The following is a 21163-nucleotide window of genomic DNA, read 5'->3' as shown; positions in this document are numbered from 1 at the left end:
AAGTGCTTCCATAACACAACAAACAACACAACACTTCCATTAAACAAAGAAACACTGAAGAAAGCACCACAGTAGCAACTACACACAATACGTCAGTAAATAAACAAAGCCAAACAACTGTGAGGTCTCTGGAGTTGTAAGTTGGTGCAGAGTCTAATGAGATCCATGGGGGTGAGTCCATTTGATAAAAACATTGCACAGACTCAAACCGACCACTGTCCAGTCTCTGAGCTTCTGTGCTTGTTAGACCACACAGGTGCATTTCAAGGTCAGTAACAACTACTGAATAAGACGATCTGATGCAGGTTGTATGACACTTGTGAGAAGTTCTGTACATGTTTCACTGACTAACTCTTTGTTTCAAACATCTTTAATGGATAATAACTTAAATGTGACATATTTAACTCTTGATGGTTATGTGGAAGTTCACAGGTACAGATATCTTTATTTTGTGATCATGTTTACAGCATATATTCTAATAATCTGCTTCAATTCTACTATTGTGTGTCTGATAGTGATTCACAAAAACCTCCATGAGCCTATGTACATTTTCATTGCAGCTTTGTTACTGAACTCTGTTCTTCTCAGCACTGCTCTTTACCCAAAGATTCTGTTTGATGTTTTATCTGAAAAACAGATCATATCATATTCAGCCTGTCTCTTTCAGTGGCATATATATTATTCTCTAGCCAGTTCAGAGTTTTTCCTGTTGGCAGCCATGGCCTATGACAGGTATGTGTCTATATGTAAACCTCTGCAGTATCCAACTATCATGAGGAAAACAAACATCTGTATTTTACTGGTTATAGCTTGGATTCTGCCTGCTTGTCAGACGGCATTGCCAGTTGGTGTGAGTGCTAATATTAAACTTTGTAACTTCAATTACAGAGGAATTATTTGCAGCAGCACAGTTTTGAAACTTCACTGTGTGATTTCAAGAGTAGTATATATTCATGGTTTTGTTGCATTGGTAGATCTTGTATCCCTCCCTGTGCTTTTCATCCTTTTTACCTACATAAGGATATTTATAATCACCTATCGAAGTGGTAGAGAAGTCAGGAGAAAAGCTGCACAGACCTGTTTACCTCACCTGATTGTTCTAATCAATTATTCATTTCTATTTGGATTTGATGGACTTATAGCTCGACTGGAAACTGATATTCCAACAACTGTGCGTTTAATAATGACATTACAAGTAATTTTTTATCATCCTATCTTTAATCCTGTCATATATGGACTAAAAATGAAAGAAATTTATAAAGAGCTCAGGAAATTGTTCTGTCCAGGTAAAATAGTCTAATGTACTAATGTAATGTGCTCTAATGCACTGATAACTGTTGTACAGTCATAATTTTTCCATAGTTTTTAGGAAATATATCGATGTATGTATAATCATTCTTTAGCTTTTGATACTTTTTCTACTGTATACTGACCATGTCTCAGACTTTCTATGAAAAATAAGTTGATGAGAGTGTAGGACCAATAAAACTCTGCACTGCATAAAACTCATTCCAGATAATTCCAGATGTTTTGTCCTGTCTGCCCATTAATGAATGGGAAAGGTAAACAATCTGTGAGGGTCCAGGTGTCCAGACAAGTGAGGACTCCGTTGTTGTTTACCCATGGAGTATAAATTTACATACCTGTGTAAAATAGTTTTGTTCTTTGTGGTGCTCTGCTTTATTGTACCAGGCATTATATCTTTATAGCAAAATGCCTGAAGTGATGAACTGAGGTCACTTCATCTCTTCAGCTCTGTCTACTATGTTAAATTGACACATTTGACAGCAGTGTATGTAATTGTAGTTTGTTGCAGTAAAACATATTGAACGCAACATGTCTCTGTCAAATTATTATTTTATTTTTATACACACACTGTATGAGCTTTTATTGGTTCATTGCCATTTCCTTAAAACAGACACAGTCACAATCAGCTTTATTGTCCAAATTATTTCTCATGAGTACACTCATGAGAAATGTGACTTTCTGTTTTGTTGTTGTTAGTGTGGGGAAAAGTACACACCTAATATATACAAAACTATACAACAACAATGAGCAACATACAACATCTACATATAGTGGAAGTCAAACGTCTGTAAACTGTAAACAACTGTAAGAAGAATACAGTAATACAAGAGTATAGGGCAGAAGGAGCTGGAATAAATAGTGAATGGGCAATAACATAAATTACTTTATATGAAGTAGTTTTTTTGTACTATCACATATCATATATATATATACATATGCTAAGTTTGCTAAGCTCACAACCAGCAGTGCCTTGTCCACACCACAAACACCTCGCTCCTTACCAAGGGATCCATCATCCAAATCACCCTTTTCTAAGTAAAAAACATATACAGTATTTTCCTGGCTATAAGTCGCACCGGAGTATAAGTCGATTTTAGCAAAAACAGCCTTGTTGAAAAGAAAAAAATATATACAGCACTTCAGTGTATGAGTCGCATTTCTAATGATACTAATTACAGTCTGAACTATCCTATGAAGAACGTAGGCTAAGCATGACAACAAGCAGCAGCGCAGTACTATAATCATTCCTCCATGTCAAGTAAAGAATCAGGGGAAGCTGAAGCAGCGTCTCCTCCTCCTCTCTCAGTCTGAATGTCAACACTCACTGCAAACTGTGTTTCAGCTGCAGACTTTATTACCTGCACTTTGGAGGCTGCAGTACAACTGTTTGTTGTGGGTGGTATTTTCACTTGTTACACTAGAAGTTAGAGTTTAACATGAACATGAAAGGAGGCGGCATTGTGCTGTATGTGAGTGAACAGTGGTGCAATCCTAGACATATCCATGTCAAGGAACGTCTCTGTAGCCCGAACGTCGAACTGCCACGCTGTCGGGCTACGTCCTTATTATTTGCCGAGGGAGTTTACATCCCCCATTGTGATGACTGGTTACACCCCCCCATCAGCTGTTGCCGATGACGCTGCTGACATCATGTGCAACACCATCTGCTGTCTGTAGACGCAGCACCCAAATGCTTTCATGATTATCAATGGGGACTTTAATCATGTTAATTTGGATTGACTGATTTCACCCAGTATGTGGACTGCCCCACTTGGGATAATAAAACTCTGGACTTACTGAATGCAAATTCACAGGATGCATACAGTGCCACTGCCCTTCCCCCCCTTGGCAGATCAGACCACAACTTAGTCCTGCTCACACTAAGGTATGGTCGTCTTGTGCAGTGGCAGCCTGTGTCCAAAAGGAGTGTGAGGAGATGGACACTGGAGGCTGAGGAGACCCTGCAAGATTGCTTTGGGTGTACAGACTAGGAGGCACTCTGCCAGTCCCACAGGGAGGATATCAACGGCACGATGGACTGCATCACAGACTACATAAAATTCTGTGAGGACACCGTCATGCCCTCACGGATTGTTCACTGTTTCCCCAACAAAAAGGTGCAGGACAAGGTGAGGGAGTGTAAAGACTCCTACAACAGGAAGCCGGAAACTAAACTCCAGCAAAACAACATGAGGAAGGTGTGGTCTGGAATGAAGGAGATCACAGGATTTGGGGGAGAGGCAGTCTGCCGGTAACAGAGAGAGAGCTAATGAGCTCAACACCTATTTAAACAGGTTTAGCTCTCAGACTGCCCCTGTCTCCTCTACCCCCCCGCCTCCACACACCTCCCCTCACCTCCTCTAATGCTCTTGTAGTCGCCCCCTCCCCATGGTGATCCCACAGAAACAGAATATGGGACCTCAGTCTACAGCCTGGAGAAGGTGCCGCTTCTCTGGAAGACCTCTTGTCTGGTTCCTGTACCCAAGAAGTCGTCTCCATCTGGCCTCAGCAATTATCGTCCAGTTGCGCTCACATCTCATGTGATGAAGGTGCTGGAGAGGTTGGTGTTGGCCCACCTTGGGCCACAGGTGAGATCATCTCTTGACCGTCTACAGTTTGCCTATCGGACACGTCTGGGGGTGGGTGATGCTGTCATCTATCTGCTGCAGCGAGCTTTGTCACACCTGGATGGCGGTGGTGGCACAGTGAGAATCTTTTTCTTTCATTTGTCCAGTGTCTTCAACACCATCCTGCCTCCAATACTGTGAGAGAAGCTGTGGTTGAAGGGTGTTGGCAGGTCCACTGTCTCCTGGATCACTGAATACCTGACAGACAGCCCACAATTCGTACGGCTGGGTGGTGTCCTGTCTGATATGGTGATGAGTGGTGTAGGAACCCCACAGGGCACTGTGCTTTCTCCTTTCCTGTTCACCTTATACACCTCAGACTTTCAGTACAACTCAGAGTCATGTCATTTACAGAGGTTTTCTGATGACTCTGTAGTTGTTGGGTGTATATGAGATGAACAGGAGGAGGAGTACAGGGGGCTGGTGGACAGGTTTGTGGAATGGGCTGGAGGGAATCACCTGCTTCTTAATCTGGACAAGACCAAAGTAATGGTGATTGACTTCAGAAGGAAGGGAACGGCTTCGAAGCCCCTCTGCATCCTAGGGAGGGATGTGGAGGTGTTGGAGGAGTACAAATACCTGGGAGTGACCATCGACAGCATCAGTCTGAGATTGATGAAGCAACTGTCTCCTGCTGGGGCCCTGTACTGCAACTTGAAGACTTTTTTGTAAAGGCCATCTGTGTTATTTGACCAGTTCAGTTTATTGTTGACATGAACACCCAGGTACTTATTAGTCCACTCTCTCAACACACTGTATTTCCATTCCCTAGATGTTCACTGGGGTTGGTGAAGGGTGTCTGTGCCTGCGGAAGTTCATGACCAGCTCATTGGTATTCTCTGCACTGGTCTGGAGATTGTTCCGCAGGCACCAGTCCACAAAGTCCTGGCTCAGTCCTCTGTACTCCCCATCATTATTGGCTGATATTGGCTGCATGAAACAGTTCAGTGGGCTGTACCTGAAGTCTGCAGTATACAGGGTGAAGAGGGATGGTGCAAAGACTGTGCCCTGCTGGGCCCCTGTACTGCAAGCTACCATGTCAGAGTTGTGTGCCTTCACATAATATGTAAAGTTGGTGACATAGTCCAAGGGTTTTAAATGCCAAGTCGGCATCCAGTTGGGGAACATGACAGTCTCTCGGTAGTGGTCTGGATATGCTCTGTGCCTGTTGAGGAGGAAGGGGCTTCACAGACAGTTGCCACATTATCTGAGTATGTATTCTTGAACACAATTAGAACACAGGATTAGAGTAGCTAAGGGAATACACGAAGAGGAAGAAAGGTATCTGCTTCTGCAGCCTGGGTGGATTCTTGACAGACTTTTGAAGAAAAATAGTTAGGTAGATGATTTGAAACAAGACCCTGGTGGTCACCCAAATTATGTAAATGACACATTTTTATTATCATTCAAATCAAAGAAGGTTTGACTCAGCCAAGCTTTGCTCTCTTAAATAAAATTTTATGAAGTGGACAGAGAAGTGCCTTCAGGAGCGCACAGAGACAAAAACAACAGACAGTCCTTGGTGTAGCAATAAAAGGGGAGATTAGAAAATATATTTTTCAATAACTCGACCTAGACAGAGCAAGTAAATTGATGAAAGTGGGGTCTATAGGGCCTTGTGGAACAACACGAGAAAAAGAAGTAGCGGAGGAGGAGTGATTACCAATCATGAAAGAGAAGGACCTCTTAGATAAATAGGACTAAACCCAATTGAGGGTGGTAAATTGGGTCGTCACAGTGTACAAGTCACTGAATCAGGAACAACTGTATTAAATGCTGAGGTGAGATCTAGGAGAACCATCATTATAAGGCCACATTATAAACCCAGACTAAGAATTACACTCCATAAAATACTATAGCTGAAGAAGAACAAATTTTTCTAAAACTTTGGATAAAAAAGTAATTGAGAGATCAGACAAAAATTTTCTAAAACCATGGGATCAAGGTTTGATTGTTTGAGATATTGCAGCATCTTTGAAAGCACTTGGGACGAGCCCTAGGGTAAGACAGTTATTGTCATGAGGCGGCTGGGCATCTCATTTCCCTTTTTTCCTTTTGTGTCTCATTTCCCTTTTTCCTCACGTGTCTTGTCGTCCTCGTATGTCAAAATTGTTCACAGGTGCGCGAGGTGAGATGGCACGCCCCCAGATTCATTTACCTCTCCATAAAAGCTTCGGCCTTCCTCATTGAGACCGCCAGTTCGTCAGTCTACCTCCACGGTAGTGTCTCGCCTTGGCTTTCTACCAATTTGACTACCTTTCTCTAACATGAGCATATTTCTCCACAGGTTGCCTATTTCGTCTCTGCCACCTGTGCTCCTTTATCTGTGGATTTACTATTCACCAACAGTGTCCCTGCTGGGCTTCTTCATTGTGACCTGGTCCACGTTCCAGCCCCACTGCTCGAGAGACCATCTCGCTGCTGGATTTAGATGCTACTCGTCTCATCCAGCACAACCTTTGATAAACTTTTATTTGTCTTGGTATCTGCGTGTGGGTCCTCATCCTTTAAATGCACACACAGCGTAAAAGTTATTAAATACAACCAGGATGAATAACCCAACAGTATTAAAAACCTCTTTAAAAAATCATGCAAGGACTTGTATAAACAAGACTAAGTCGACTTCATATGTCTGACTACATCTTTAAGCAGATTATGGGAAACTACATTCAGGATGAAAAGGCATTAAACTCATAGATATGTTCAAACTGACAATCTGACCAAGCTCACTTTATTAACAAAATCCCCATGAAACTTCTCTCAGGTAGTAGTGGTTGCATCAGGCAGAATATCAGTACGATGATTAATAACAGAATTAATCATTTGAGGCTAGAGTCAAGTACGGTTGGCATCCTAACAATCCCCACCTGCGCTCACTTATATTGTTTGCCTAATGAGCCTATTCAGGCCTGGTATGAAGTGAAACCAACCTGGAGGATAAACTGAAATCTCTAACCAACTTCCCTCAGACTGAAGATGAAGGATGAAACGTTTTGACTCAACAAGTCCAGTTGCCATGATGCAGCTTCTATCTCAATGGACACATATGGCCTCTCCTTCTTCCATCAACACTCAGGATGCCTACACTTCTGTCTAAACTGTCCATGTGTGGTCATTTAGCCAGGGGTCACGTCATTATGTGTTTACTGCATTAGAAGGAAGGAGAAGAAAAATTATCAAAGACAGAAGAACATGTAGAATCAAAACAGAAAACTGAAACCTCAGGGCTGCCCTCAAGGTCTATGCACACACATTAAAATGAGGGAGTAATAGTACAGCGACAGTGAACTGTATACGAATGTTGACTTTTTGAACACAGTGGAACAGCAGTTTCAAAAATGATCAAATATACAGGTAAGTGGAGCTCAAGAACTCATGAGCAATCAGTCCAATAAATGACCATGATGATGTGCAGATCTCTGTACAGACTGAGTCAGATCAAAGGAATCCAAGATCACAGGCCTACATTTATGGGCATGAAAATCCCTGCACATCAGCATCCTATTGTTTTTTTCACAATAAGTCAAGAAAATATTCTTATTAGCAATGGGTGGGTGACAAAGCAGTATACACAACAAAGGACCAGATCGGTCCATGACCTTGTATCTCAAAATCTCTGATAAAGTTGTAAAAAGGAAGTGGTTGACAAACATACATATTTTTATGAATATATGAGAATACTTCCTGCTTCTGAAAAGTGCAGACACTCTTCTGCTTGCTCCTGCTTCTGCCAGTTTTACTTTGCTTTTATTCCTTTTTATTTCATGCATTCTTACCCAATGATTTTATAATACACTTTTAAACATTATTTTACCCCTTTTTTAACTGCACTTGGAATTTTAGTGAGGATTTTATTTTTTTTTTAAATTTTTGATCAACCTCCGATTACCATGCCTCCCTTCCCTGAGGACGATCACAGCAAACTCCTACAGAAAATCACTATGCTGGAAACTAAAGTGCCAAGGTTAGAGATGTACGTGGAGATAAATGGACTATCTGGGAAAGAGGACACTACTCTACCACTCTACCATAGTAGCAGACAAGAGCATACTAGTATACAGCTAACTAGCATTAACAAGACCGAGCAACAGGATGGTTGTGTCCGGGTAAATAAAACTACTGGTATCAGTCCTCCCAGGAACGCTCTCAGAGCAAAGCCAAAGACTAAATCAGGACAAGCAACAGGCAGAACTCAGCGCCCAGAAATCTGTGATGCGACAGGCTGGCCAGCGTTACCATCCTCCTCAACTCCTGTGCAGAGGAAAGCACAGCCATGGATAACAGCTAAAGGGAAAAGGAGCAACAAAACTCCTAAGAAACTAACTGTACAGCTACAAAACAGATTCGCTCCACTACTGCAGGACCCTGGATCTGATCACTTGGACAATCCTCCACATCCACAGAGAGGGGTAAGGTCTGAAAACTCAACAGAAGACTAAGAGGAAAGCTAACAGGGCCTCAGAATCTGATTGTGGGCGACTCTGCCATAAAAGATGTGAGACGGATGTGCAGTAACAACACAAAAGTGCTGTATTTCCCAAAAGATATGGTCTCTGACACTACTGACAAAATCCTGAGCATTGTTGCAGAAAACCCAACTGTGAAAAACCTCGTACTACACACAGGGGCAAATGAGATTGTGAAGCAGCAGTCCAAAATCCTCAAAAAGGACTTTAATAATCTGCTAAACACAGTAAGGTCACTAAATGCAGAAGTTTTTATCAGTGGACCTCTACCACCAGTCAGAGGAGGAACCGAGAAATTCAGCAGGTTACTAGCACTGAACACATGGCTTTCAACTGCATGTGATGTCCACTCAGTACATTGTATTGACAATTTTAAACATTTCTGGAATTGCAGGCATCTTTTTAAGGGAGATGGATTGTCCCTAAATAAATCAGGAGTAAAAGCTTTCACCTCCAACCTGTTTTTCTTCTTGCGCCACAATCTTCCCTCTGCCAAGGACAAGATACGGGAATCTAAACAAAATGAAGAAACATCAAAACATCCAAAGCCAACACTCTCCCCCGAATACTCTAACATGGAGAGAAGTCAGAGCAAAGATGAGGAGGCCACACCCCCTCCACTAGCAGACACTGCCTGTGAGGATTCACTTCCCACAACCCTGCAAACCCTACCTAGTTCACCATCTTCCTGAGGCATCCCATTGCCCATCACCAAGAACATCACCAACCTGATGAAGCACATCACTAATGGGTCCAAACTGACCTCCTCCCCAGTGTCATTTTCACCCCCAGAAGCCCCTCAAAGTGGCATGCCCCACCGATTCCTCAGCAAGCTCTGCTGCAATCACAATTGCAGCATCCACCAACCCCTCCTCCACGCCGTCACCAAAATCATTCTTTGTCTCCACAGCCTGATAACAGCACAGTAAGCTCTAACTGATATGTGCTGGGTCCAGGCTGCAATACTGTTAGTCATGGCTCTCTCCAGGAAAAGCCGGGGCCCAGTATGCAAATAGCTGTTTCAATCCCAGTTTTAACAGGTAACAGAAAAAGTTTGGTAAATCTACAGAGAAATAAGACTTACCCAACGCATCCTGCAAATTTATGTATCCCTTGCCAACCACAGTATGTCCCAGAACATGGGGAAAACAATGTTTTTAACACACTAAATTTAGCTTTTTTAAATGTCAGGTCTTTGGTAGGCAAATAATTTTTAATCAATGATTTTATTATTAAGCACAAGCTTGATTTTATGTTTTTAATCGAAACATGGTTAGGACAAGATAATAATGCTGCAGTTCTTATTGAATCAACCCCTCCAAATTTCAGTTTCATGAGTGAAACAAGAATACATAAGAAAGGAGGTGGAGTTGCTATTTTATTTAGTGATAGCCTCAAATGCAAAAACATATCATATGGAAAGTTTGACTCCTTTGAATATGTTGCTCTTCATACCAAATCCTCCTGTCGAGCAATATTTGTAACTATTTATAGACCCCCAAAGTACAATGCACATTTTTTTGACGAGTTTGCTAAATTACTATCTATTGTATGCATTGATTTTGATTGTATTGTTTTAGGTGGTGACTTTAACATTCATGTTGATAATCTCAATATGCAAGTGCAAAAGAACTCTTGAACATCCTGGACAACTTTGGGCTTTCTCAGCATGAAACAGATCCAACACACATCAAGGGACACACACTGGTCTTAATATTTCTGAGGTGGTGGTGATCGATGTTGCTCTTTCCAATCATTACTGTGTTTTTTTTAAAACAACCACCCCTGCTGTTTTGAACACAGGTGAAACAGAGGTAGTCAAAAAGCAGAATATTAATGAGAAGAGCTGTGCATTATTCATTCAGGCTTTTGCACCATCACCAACCATGCCATCAGCCCCTGTTGATGATCTTGTAAGCAGTTTCAGCTCTAAAGTTATGATTATGATTATGATGTTATTGATTCCATTGCCCCAGTTAAGACCAAGGTATTGTCAGCAAGAAAAAAGTCACCTTGGAGAAATGCATCAGTGGTTAAAATCCAGAAAAGAATATGCAGACAAAAAATGCAAGGCAATCATTTTTCAGGTTATCAATAGAAACAGTAATAATGCCCGCACATTGTTTTCTGTTGTAGACAGACTCACAAACCCAGCAGCATCTGTTCCTTCTGAACTGCTGTCCAAAAAGTCATGCAATGATTTTGCAGCCTTTTTCACAGACAAAATATCAAAGATAAGATATCTCTAGCTGCAGTCCTAGGAACATGACAATATCACCTGTGCCTCCTTGTTCTCCAGTGAATCTAGAACATTTTGATCTCCTTGATCACAGTGTCATGTTCCGGAAATTAGATTTCCGGTGTTGTGGGTTTTATTTTGAAGGGTCTACGGGAAGTTCTTGGGCAAGTTGCATTTGACTTTGCTTAACCCTCTGGGGTCTGAGGGGGTTTTTGGGGCCTGGACAAATTTTGACATGTCCTGACATTTGTGCTTTTTTCAGTGTTTTTTAAACATATTAATGTCTAAAGTCTGATAACACTGTAATCAGCACAAAATTGGCTACAATAATATATGAGCAGCAAGTTTATACATTATTGTGTTTTTGAGAAAAAAGTGTTTATGCATGGTTAGTGAAAAACTACAATTTTTTACTCACTGAAATAAGACCATAAAACACAAACAGAACATTGGTTCACAAGACTTTGGAGACCAGCATGTTGTAGGCTAAAGTGTTTACTTCAGAGTGCTGTGAATGTCATCTTGTTCACACATTCACAGTAAACAATACACTGATTTAAATTTTCTAAGACACTTTTTGTCCAGAAAGGCCATATGCAAGAGGGTGTGTCTGAGGATGAATAGTCATGTGATTTACCTGAGAACACAAAAGACGCACTGAACGTCCAGACAAAGGCGCGCATAATGAGCCTTTCAGTCAATGTAGATGGGACGGATTAGTGCAGCACAATATAACACAATGAGGAGCCAAACGATCCTCATTTGAGTTAAAATCAGTGTTTTTACTCTGTTTGTCTCTGTGTGGAATGTAAGGAGCGCCGCTTCACGTGCGTAACGCGCCATCAACCAAACGCGCCGAAAAAGTGAGTAAATTCTATGATGAAGTTTGATATTTTGTGTCATTTCTCGGGGGCGTGCACATATTTACCTGGTTCACCTGAGATTATTTACATGTGAACAGTGAACAGAGTACAAGGGGGGGTCGCATTACCTGTAATGAGGTGAGACGGGAAAAAACGGACTTCTCCTTACGTTCATACGGATTAAATAAAAAGTGATGATTTGTTTTTGACTTGAATTGTTTCACTCAAAAGAAAACATTTCAAGCTTTCTAGCCATATAATTCTTATTTTTATGAGCCAAGTATTCGCTGAGATTCTGGTTGTTTTACTTACGCGTCTGTGAAGAGAAATGACAGAGACAGAAAAGTCCGAGAGCACACCCTGTCAGCTTTCTTTATTTAAAAAAAGCACAACGTTTTGTTGTTATTATGATGGTATACCACTAAAACTAGACCCTTTACAGATTTGAATAATATACTTCCTTTATCTGTACGATCAGAATTGACGGAGTAATTTAAGTTTGTTTCGGCCTTATCAGAAAAAGATGCGTCAAAACGCGCCGGCGCGTGAGTCGACCCCAGAGGGTTAATGGCTGATTTGTGTCACCTGTGACCTAGGCTTAAATAGCAGGGATCGTGTGAACACAAATCGCCGGATTGTCTGTTGCCATACAGCGAAGGAGTATATCATGATGGGATGTGCTCGAAATCTTGGCCACTGAATGATCGGAGGAATCATCAGTTACGGCAGGTACTATTTCACTTTTCTCACTGACATTGGAGTTTAGTAAGCAGGGAAGCGGTCTGTACTACTGGGAGGATCGGAGGAATCCCCAGTTTCTTACGGCAGCCGGATTGCTTACACCAATGACTGGAGGTACAGCACCAGAGGAGTTAGCTCTGTGTGTTCAGTTTCTGTTGTCTCCACGGAGAGGATTTTGACTCGGCGAGGGGGACGCATTTTCTTAAGCGGATTATTTCCTGACTTGTTTTTAGGACACCCGAAGGGTGCGGTGTGGCGCTGACTGTGATCTCCTCTACCCGGGAGAGTCAGGTGCGTCACCATTTCAGTTGTACTGTTTTTCTCATTGGTAGTCACATCTCTTGTGTGTTTCTTCTTTTTCTGAGTCTCAACACTACTCGGACATCGGTCGGACCACCGAGGGAAAAGGACTCCGCCAGATATTGCTCTGCGGCCCTATACGGACGACACTACTCATCTCCGAGGACCAACTAGGCGGTACCGGGTCTGGTCATCGGAGCAACCACTTACTACAGTTTCTTCTCCTGGACTGACAGTCATCACTCCAGGTTGTCGAACATCTCCACGCTTTCCTTTCTGTTCTTCCAAATAAAACTGTCGAAAACTTTTACTCTGCTTCCGGGTCTTGTTGTTGATGGAGCCGTGATCCATACAATCTAGTATACAAACCATGACAGAACAATCCGGCCAGAACATGGATCACGCTTCATCCGCCAGGAGATGGCCACCTTCCATGTGATCGACACTCCCAGCCCCGTGGTGGTACTGGGAATCAAGTGGCTCCAAAGACACAACCCCCATATGTACTGGAACTCGGGGAAGGTACTCAGCTGGAACCCATCGTGCCTAAGCACCTGCTCATTTAATGCTATCACGACGGTGCCGGCTCAGCCACAAGCCTTATATAAGCCCGATTTATCCTTGGTGCCGGAATACTACCACGACTTATTAGAAGTGTTCAATGAAGATAGGGCAATGTCTCTCCCTCCCCATAGACCTTATGACTGTGCTATAGACCTCTACCCCGGGACGGTTCCCCCTAAGGGCCGTCTGTATCCCCTGTCCCGGTTGGAGAAGGAGGCCATGGACAGTTACGTCCAGGAGTCCTTGGCCTCAGGGATTATTAGACCCTCCCGGTCCCCAGCAGCGGAAGGTTTCTTTTTTGTGGACAAGAAAGACAGGGGGTTAAGACCATGCTTAGATTTTAGGGGCTTAAATGACATTAGTATTAAGAATAGGTATCCCCTACCTTTGTTGGCGTCGGCCTTCGAGCTTTTACAGGACGCCAGGATTTTCACCAAGCTAGACCTGAGGAACGCCTACCACTTGGTTCGGGTCCGGGAGGGTGATGAGTGGAAGACGGCTTTTAATACCCCTTCTGGCCACTACGAGTACTTGGTGATGCCGTTTGGGTTAACCAATGCCCCTGCCATTTTCCAGAATCTGGTCAATGATGTACTTAGAGACATGCTGAACAAGTTCGTCTTTGTGTACCTTGATGACATACTTGTTTACTCCAACTCTGAGACCGAGCACATCCAGCACGTACGGGCAGTCTTGCAGCGCCTGCTGCAGAATCGCCTGTACGCCAAGCTAGAGAAGTGTGAGTTCCACACCCATAGGACTACGTTCCTTGGGTTCATGATCCAGCCTGGGGAGATCGCCATGGACCCAGACAAGGTGCGAGCGGTAAGGGATTGGCCAACACCGACTTCCCGGAAACAGTTGCAGAGCTTTCTGGGATTTGCTAACTTTTACAGACGATTTATTAGAAATTATAGCGGGGTGGCTGCCCCTCTTCATCGGCTGAACTCCACCAGGAACCGCTTTTCCTGGTCGGTGGAAGCCCAGGAAACCTTCGAGAGACTTAAGGCTCTGTTCACCTCTGCACCGCTCCTCAGGTTTCCCAATCCGGATCTACCGTTTGTGGTGGAGGTAGATGCCTCCAACACTGGGGTGGGCGCAGTTATTTCCCAGAAGGACCCGGAGGACTCGAAGGTTCACCCTTGTGCGTTTTTTTCCAGGAAGCTCTCGGATGCGGAACGCAATTATGACGTGAGTAACAAGGAGCTGCTAGCGGTTAAATTAGCCTTAGAACAGTGGAGACATTGGCTAGAGGGGGCCAAATACCCTTTTACGGTGTTCACGGATCATAAGAATCTGGAGTACCTGAGGTCTGCTAAGAGGTTGAATGCACGTCAGGCCCGTTGGGCTATATTTTTCGAACGTTTTGACTTTACATTGTCTTTCAGACCCGGTTCCTAGAACAGTAATGCTGATGCCTTATCCCGACTTCACGCTCCCCCAGATCTAGTGGAGGAACCAAAGTTCATCCTTCCTGCACCTGCACGACTGGGAGCTGCCAGGACCTCCCTGGAACGGGACATCGTCCAGGCTGCAGGTAACATCAGACCCAGTGCATGCCCGACTAACTGTTTATTTGTTTCAGCTCGTTTCCGGTCTAAGGTCCTGGAGTTTTGTCACGATTCCCACCTGCACGTACACCCGGGCTTCTACCGGACGTTGAAGGTCATCTCGCAACGGTTCTGGTGGCCGATGGTGCAGACTGATGTTCGGCACTACGTCTCCGCCTGCACTGCCTGCGCCAAGGCCAAGCCTTCACATCGCCCACCGGCGGGGTTGTTACACCTGGTGCCGATGCCCAGACGCCCGTGGTCCCATATCTCGGTGGATTTTGTGACTGGTTTGCCCGTTTCTAGAGGTATGTCCGCTATATTGACGGTCGTGGACCGGTTCTCTAAGATGGTCCACTTTGTGCCCCTCCCGCAGTTGCCTTCGGCTCCGGTCATGGCCCAACTCCTGGCGGAGCATGCATTTCGGCTCCATGGATTGCCCGAGGACATCGTGTCGGACAGGGGACCTCAGTTTGTTGCTCGTTTTTGGAAGGAGTTCTGTAGGCTCCTGAACATTACGGTGAGCCTCTCTTCCGGTTTTCACCCTCAGTCCAACGGACAGGCGGAGAGACTTAACCAAGAGCTCGAGACTGGACTGAGGATTCTATGTGCTGACGACCCTGTGTCATGGGTGAGTAAACTGGTCTGGGTGGAGTACGCCCACAACAGCATTTTATACCATGTCCACAGGTTTGTCCCCGTTCCAGGTGGTGCACGGTTTTCAGCCCCCCTTATTTGAGAATCAGGACCTGGATACCTCGGTCCCGTCGGCGGCAGCGGCTGTGCGGCGCTGCCATCTGGCCTGGCGTAAGGCCAGACAACAACTCCTCCGGTCTGTGTCTTCCTATTCCTCACAGGCCGACAAGAGACGGGCGGCGGCCCCGAGGTACCGCGTGGGATAGCGAGTGTGGCTGTCCACTCGGGACATTCCGTTGAGGTCCGCATCCCCGAAGCTGAACCCGCGGTTCATCGGTCCCTTTCGCATCACACGAGTGATAAACCCCGTAGCGGTCACACTCAAGCTACCATCAGCAATGCGGATTCACCCAACGTTCCATTTGTCCCGCATCAAGCCGGTGAATTCCAGCCCCCTGTCGCCGCCGGTTAAGCCTCCTCCACCGGTTAGGATGGTTGACGGCGGTCCAGTGTATACGGTCAGAAGACTATTGAGATCACGTAAGCGGGGGAGGGGGGTTCAATATTTGGTGGACTGGGAAGGTTACGGACCAGAGGAACGCTCCTGGGTCCCCAGAAGGGACGTCCTGGACTGGACCCTGATAACGGATTTTCATAGGGCTCACCCGGACCAGCCGGGTGGGTCGTCAGGAGCCGACCTTTGAGGGGGGAGTACTGTCATGTTCCGGAAATTAGATTTCCGGTTTTGTGGGTTTTATTTTGAAGGGTCTACGGGAAGTTCTTGGGCAAGTTGCATTTGACTTTGCTTAATGGCTGATTTGTGTCAACCGGTGACCTAGGCTTAAATAGCAGGGATCGTGTGAACACAAATTGCCGGATTGTCTGTTGCCATACAGCGAAGGAGTATATCATGTATAGCAAAACAATCTTTTTAATGCACAGCACCGAGACTGCACTTATTAAAATTTTAAATGATTTACATTTGAATAATGATGAATCCAAAACCTCTGTTTTAGTACTACTGGATCTTAGTGCTGCATTTGACACAGTTGATCACGATGTGCTGCTTGATAGACTAGAAGCGTACGTGGGAGTTACTGGCTCAGTGTTAAATTGGCTAAAATCTTACTTACAAGATAGAGACTATTTTGTCTCACTTGGTAATTATGAGTCTGAGCGAACAGAAATTAAATGTGGTGTTCCTCAAGGGTCTATTCTTGGTCCTCTCTTATTCAATATCGACATGCTGCTCAAACAGAGGGACTTGTGCCTCCTCAGGTGTATCCGGAAACAACCTCTTCAAGTTTTCACTGATGCCCTCAGGACAACATTTTTATGTGTCTATCTTTGAGAACAATTTGTTTTTCAAGTTCTTTTATTCCTTCTGCTACGAAACTGTTAAGTTCAGATGCTGGTGTTTTTCTTGTTTCTTCAGTCCCTTAAGTGAGTAAACTTGGTTGGGGTTGGGGCTTGCAAACTAAATGTTATAAATTTTAGGGTATTAGTGGATTATTTTTTGGATGATGTATTTTGTCTGGACTAATTGGACGGACACAGAATGTTTGTATGTGTGCTTGTATATGTACATATTTGTATATACTCATATATGTGTGTGATATGCTCTGAGGTATAGCTGCAGTGAATTGCCCTTAAAGGGATCAATAAAGTGATCTGAATCTGAATCTGAATCTGAAACACGTGTCATACATTTTACTGAACGTGCAAACTACACGTTCAGTAACAACCTGTTGCACATTTCAGGAAAAACACAAAAAGATGACAAAACGTATGATAATAATAATAATAATAACAATGGTAGCTCAGAAACAAGAAGATGGTTTAGCTGTTTATTTTTCTTATTACAGCTGCATACATCGCCAAATAGTAGATGTACATGTGCTCCTACTTTCAAGATTGTTAATTTCAAAAAATGATATGTTTACTTCATAAACTATGAACTGTTTACACAATACACCCAGACATATCCATCCATCCATCCATCCATCATCTGTACCCCCTTATTCCTAACCAGGGTCACAGGGATCTGCTGGAGCCTATCCCAGCTCTCTCTGGGTAAAAGGCAGGGGTACACCCTGGACAGGTCACCAGTCCATCACAGGGCCACATAGAGAAAATGATCAAATAATTATAGTTAACCAGTTTCTATTTTGTGGTTCATTAAGAATTAGAAAAATCATAAAGAAACTTCTGGTTAGAATAAAATGCACTTTTGTTGTCTTCCTCAGTACGTATTAGTTTACTTATTACTGCATTACTTTGTTTATGTGGATGATTCTATATGTACAAATGTTTTAGAAATCAAACTTTATAATCAATTCCTTTAAAGGCCAAGAAAAACCACAGCACTGTTTTAGTATGATACACAATAAAACTGTTATCTTAACAACAGCTATCAGTGTTAGTACATTAGACTATTTTACCTGGACAGAACTATATCCTGAGGTGTTTATAAATTTCTTTCATTTTTAGTCCATATATGATTGGATTAAAAAGAGGGTGATACAACATTACTTGTAATGACATTATTAAATGCAAAGTTCTTGGAAAATCAGTTTCGAGTCGAGCTATAAGTATATCAAATCCAAACAGACATGAATAATTGATTAGAATAATCAGGTGAGGTAAACAGGTCTGTGCAGCTTTTCTCCTGACTTCTCTACCACTTCGATAGGTGATTATAAGTATCCTTATGTAGGTAAAAAGGATGAACAGTACAGGGAGAATTACAAGATCTACCAATGCAATCAAGCCATAAATATATACTACTCTTGAAATCACACAGTGAAGTTTTAAAACTGCACTACTGCAAATGATTCCTTTGTAATCAAAGTTACAGAGTTTAATATCAACACTCTGCCCAACTGAAATTGCAAATGTACAAGCAGGCAGAAGCCAAGCTAAAACCAGGACAATACAGATGTTTGTTTTCCTCATGATAGTTAGATACTGCAGAGGTTTACATATAGACACATACCTGTCATAGGCCATGGCTGCCAACAGTAAAAACTCTGAACAGCCTAGAGAATAATATATAAACCACTGAAAGAGACAGGCTGAATATGATATGATCTGTTTTTCAGATAAAACATCAAACAGAATCTTTGGGTAAAGAGCAGTGCTGAGAAGAACAGAGTTCAGTAACAAAGCTGCAATGAAAATGTACATAGGCTTATGGAGGTTTTTGTGAATCACGATCAGACACACAATAGTAGAATTACTGCAGATTATTAGAATATATGCTGTAAACATGATCACAAAATAAAGATATCTGTATTTGTGAACTTCCACATAACCATCAAGAGTTAAATATGTCACATTTAAGTTAATATCCATTAAAGATGTCTGAAACAAAGAGTTAGTCAGTGAAACATGTACAGAACTTCTCACAAGTGTCATACAACCTGCATCAGATCGTCTTATTCAGTAGTTGTTACTGACCTTGAAATGCACCTGTGTGGTCTAACAAGCACAGAAGCTCAGAGATTGGACAGTGGTCGGTTTGAGTCTGTGCAATGTTTTTATCAAATGGACTCGCCCCCATGGATCTCATTAGACTCTGCACCAACTTACAACTCCAGAGACCTCACAGTTGTTTGGCTTTGTTTATTTACTGACGTATTGTGTTTAGTTGCTACTGTGGTGCTTTCTTCAGTGTTTCTTTGTTTAATGGAAGTGTTGTGTTGTTTGTTGTGTTATAGAAGCACTTTGGTCAATGTTGAGTTGTGTTTAAGTGCCATACAAATAAAGTTTAATCATGTGCTGTAGTGTATCTGATTTTTTTTACCCTCCAGGTGATTCAGCCTTGATGTTTCCACAGCATTGGCAGACCAGTCTAGATGTTCTCAGACCAGATCTGGGCCACCTGCATATGTGGTCCTAGATCCAATTCCTATCTGATGTGTGAGTGTGCGAGTGCCGTCAGAACGGTCAGATCAGAATCCATGTGCTTGTTTCTCCTCATACACTACCAGTCAAAAGTTTGGACACACTTTACCAATAAACTGAATGAGAACGTGTGTCCAAAGTATTCAGTTCAATAAAATTCAATTCAGTTTTATTTGTATAGCGCCAAATCACAATACAAATTATCTCAAGGCACTTTACAAAAAAAAACAAAAAACACCCGGTTGGGGTGAGTGGATCGAGGAGAGAACAACAGTAAACAATGAATAGACACTGCAGGTTGATGGGGCCAGTAACTGCACATCAGTGGTATACGCTCCAGGACCAGGGACACCTGCAGAAGGTACAGAGAGAACAGAGAGAGAGAGAGAGAGCACAAAATAGGGGAGAGAGAGAGCACAAGGTTAGTGACATTCAATGGTGGAATATACATGTCAGGGGGAGGAGAGGAAGAGAGAGGAAGGGAAGGGAAGGGAGTGGAGGGTTAGGGTAGGGGAGCTCAGTGCACTGATGGTCCTTGGGCAGTCTACGCCTACAGCAGTATAACTAAGGGATGGTTCAGGGTTACCTGAAGCCAGTCCTAACTATACGCTTTGTCAAAAAGGAAGGTTGTAAGTTGTTAGGTAAATTCTTTTTAACAAATAGACTCAGAGGACGAACTTCGGTAAGATTATATAGAAGTTTTACTTGCAAGGAGTAACAGTCACACAGCACCTTGGTACAGCATGAGGGTCACTGGCCCTTAACTGGGCAGCACATCATTTTAATACTATGATACAAACAGTCATGTGATAGAAGAAGAAAGAGGAGGCAGTTTCCCATGGAACTGCAAAACATCTGGGTTTCGATACTAAGTGTCTTATCAGAAAGTGAAGGTCAGAACAGACTGACCTTAGGAAGAGGCAAGAGGTAACAGGCCCTACTCAAAAGTGTTTTTGACTTACATTGAAGTAAAGCAGATTAATAAACTTGAGGGTAACATTTTAATTTCTCTAACATAAGTCTAGCCTTAAAAGTACAGAGAGTAACTGGGACATCCAGATAATAATGAGTTACAGTAATCTAGCCTTGAGGTAACAAATGCATAGACTAGTTTTTCTGCATAATTTTGAGACGGGATGTTCCTAATTTTGGCAATGCTGTGCAGGTGAAAGAAGGCAGTTCTAGAGATTTGTTTTATGTGTGAGTTAAAGGACATGTCCTGGTCAAAAATAACTCCAAGCTTTTTCACAATAGTGCTGGAGGCCAGGGCTATGCCATCTAAAGTAGCTATAATTTTAGAAAAGTTATTTCTGAGGTTTTTAGGCCCAAATACAATAACTTCTGTTTTCTCTGAGTTTAAAAGTAAAAAGTTACTGGTCATCCAGGCCTTTATGTCAGTTAGACATGTTTGAAGTCTGGTTAACTGGTTTGTGTTAACAGGTTTCATAGATAGATACAGCTGAGTGTCATCTGCATAGCAGTGGTAATTAATAGAGTGCTTCCTAATGACATAGCCTAAAGGAAGCATGTACAGGGTGAACAGAATCGGTCCTAGCACAGAGCCTTGTGGAACTCCATAACTAACTTTTGTGCGTGTGGAAGGTTCATCATGGACATGAACAAACTGGAATCTGTCCGATAAATAGGATTGGAACCATTTTAATGCTGTTCCTCTGATACTAGTCACATGCTCCAGTCTCTGTAATAAGATGCTGTGGTTGATAGTGTCGAATGCAGCACTAAGGTCTAGGAGGACAAGTATAGAAACAAGTCCATTATCTGAGGCTAAGAGAAGATCGTTGGTGACTATTGACTGGTATTGTAAACATATGGACCTTAAAGCCTGAGATGTGAACACAGCAGCAGACACTGGTCATGACAATAATCTGGACTGTACAGCTGATTCTGTTTGCATTTTTATTTTATTGGAAATTGTAAAATGAACCAACATAAGTTCATACAC

The 21163-nt window shown here is 42.9% G+C and overlaps 2 protein-coding genes across 2 annotated transcripts; one reads left to right on the top strand and one right to left on the bottom strand.

Annotated features, from left to right (window-relative positions):
- The first annotated feature begins 373 nt into the window (after positions 1-373).
- LOC113123215 (olfactory receptor 11A1-like) lies at positions 374-1300 on the top strand. Its single transcript, XM_026295035.1, has one exon. The coding sequence runs from the start codon at positions 374-376 to the stop codon at positions 1298-1300; it is 927 nt and encodes a 308-aa protein (XP_026150820.1).
- A 16445-nt stretch (positions 1301-17745) lies between these two features.
- LOC113123883 (olfactory receptor 11A1-like) lies at positions 17746-18648 on the bottom strand. The gene has a single exon (XM_026296242.1). The coding sequence runs from the start codon at positions 18646-18648 to the stop codon at positions 17746-17748; it is 903 nt and encodes a 300-aa protein (XP_026152027.1).
- Between the last annotated feature and the right edge of the window lie 2515 nt (positions 18649-21163).

The sequence above is a fragment of the Mastacembelus armatus genome, chromosome 21, assembly GCF_900324485.2.
Source record: "Mastacembelus armatus chromosome 21, fMasArm1.2, whole genome shotgun sequence".
NCBI lineage: Eukaryota > Metazoa > Chordata > Actinopteri > Synbranchiformes > Mastacembelidae > Mastacembelus > Mastacembelus armatus.
The sequence above is the reverse complement of the archived record's forward strand: the minus strand, read 5'-3'. Positions and strand labels throughout refer to the sequence as shown.

Excerpts from the sequence above, each read along its gene's own strand:
- LOC113123215 (XM_026295035.1), top strand. The coding sequence starts at position 374 with ATGGATAATAACTTAAATGTGACATATTTAACTCTTGATGGTTATGTG.
- LOC113123883 (XM_026296242.1), bottom strand. The coding sequence starts at position 18,648 with ATGGATATTAACTTAAATGTGACATATTTAACTCTTGATGGTTATGTG.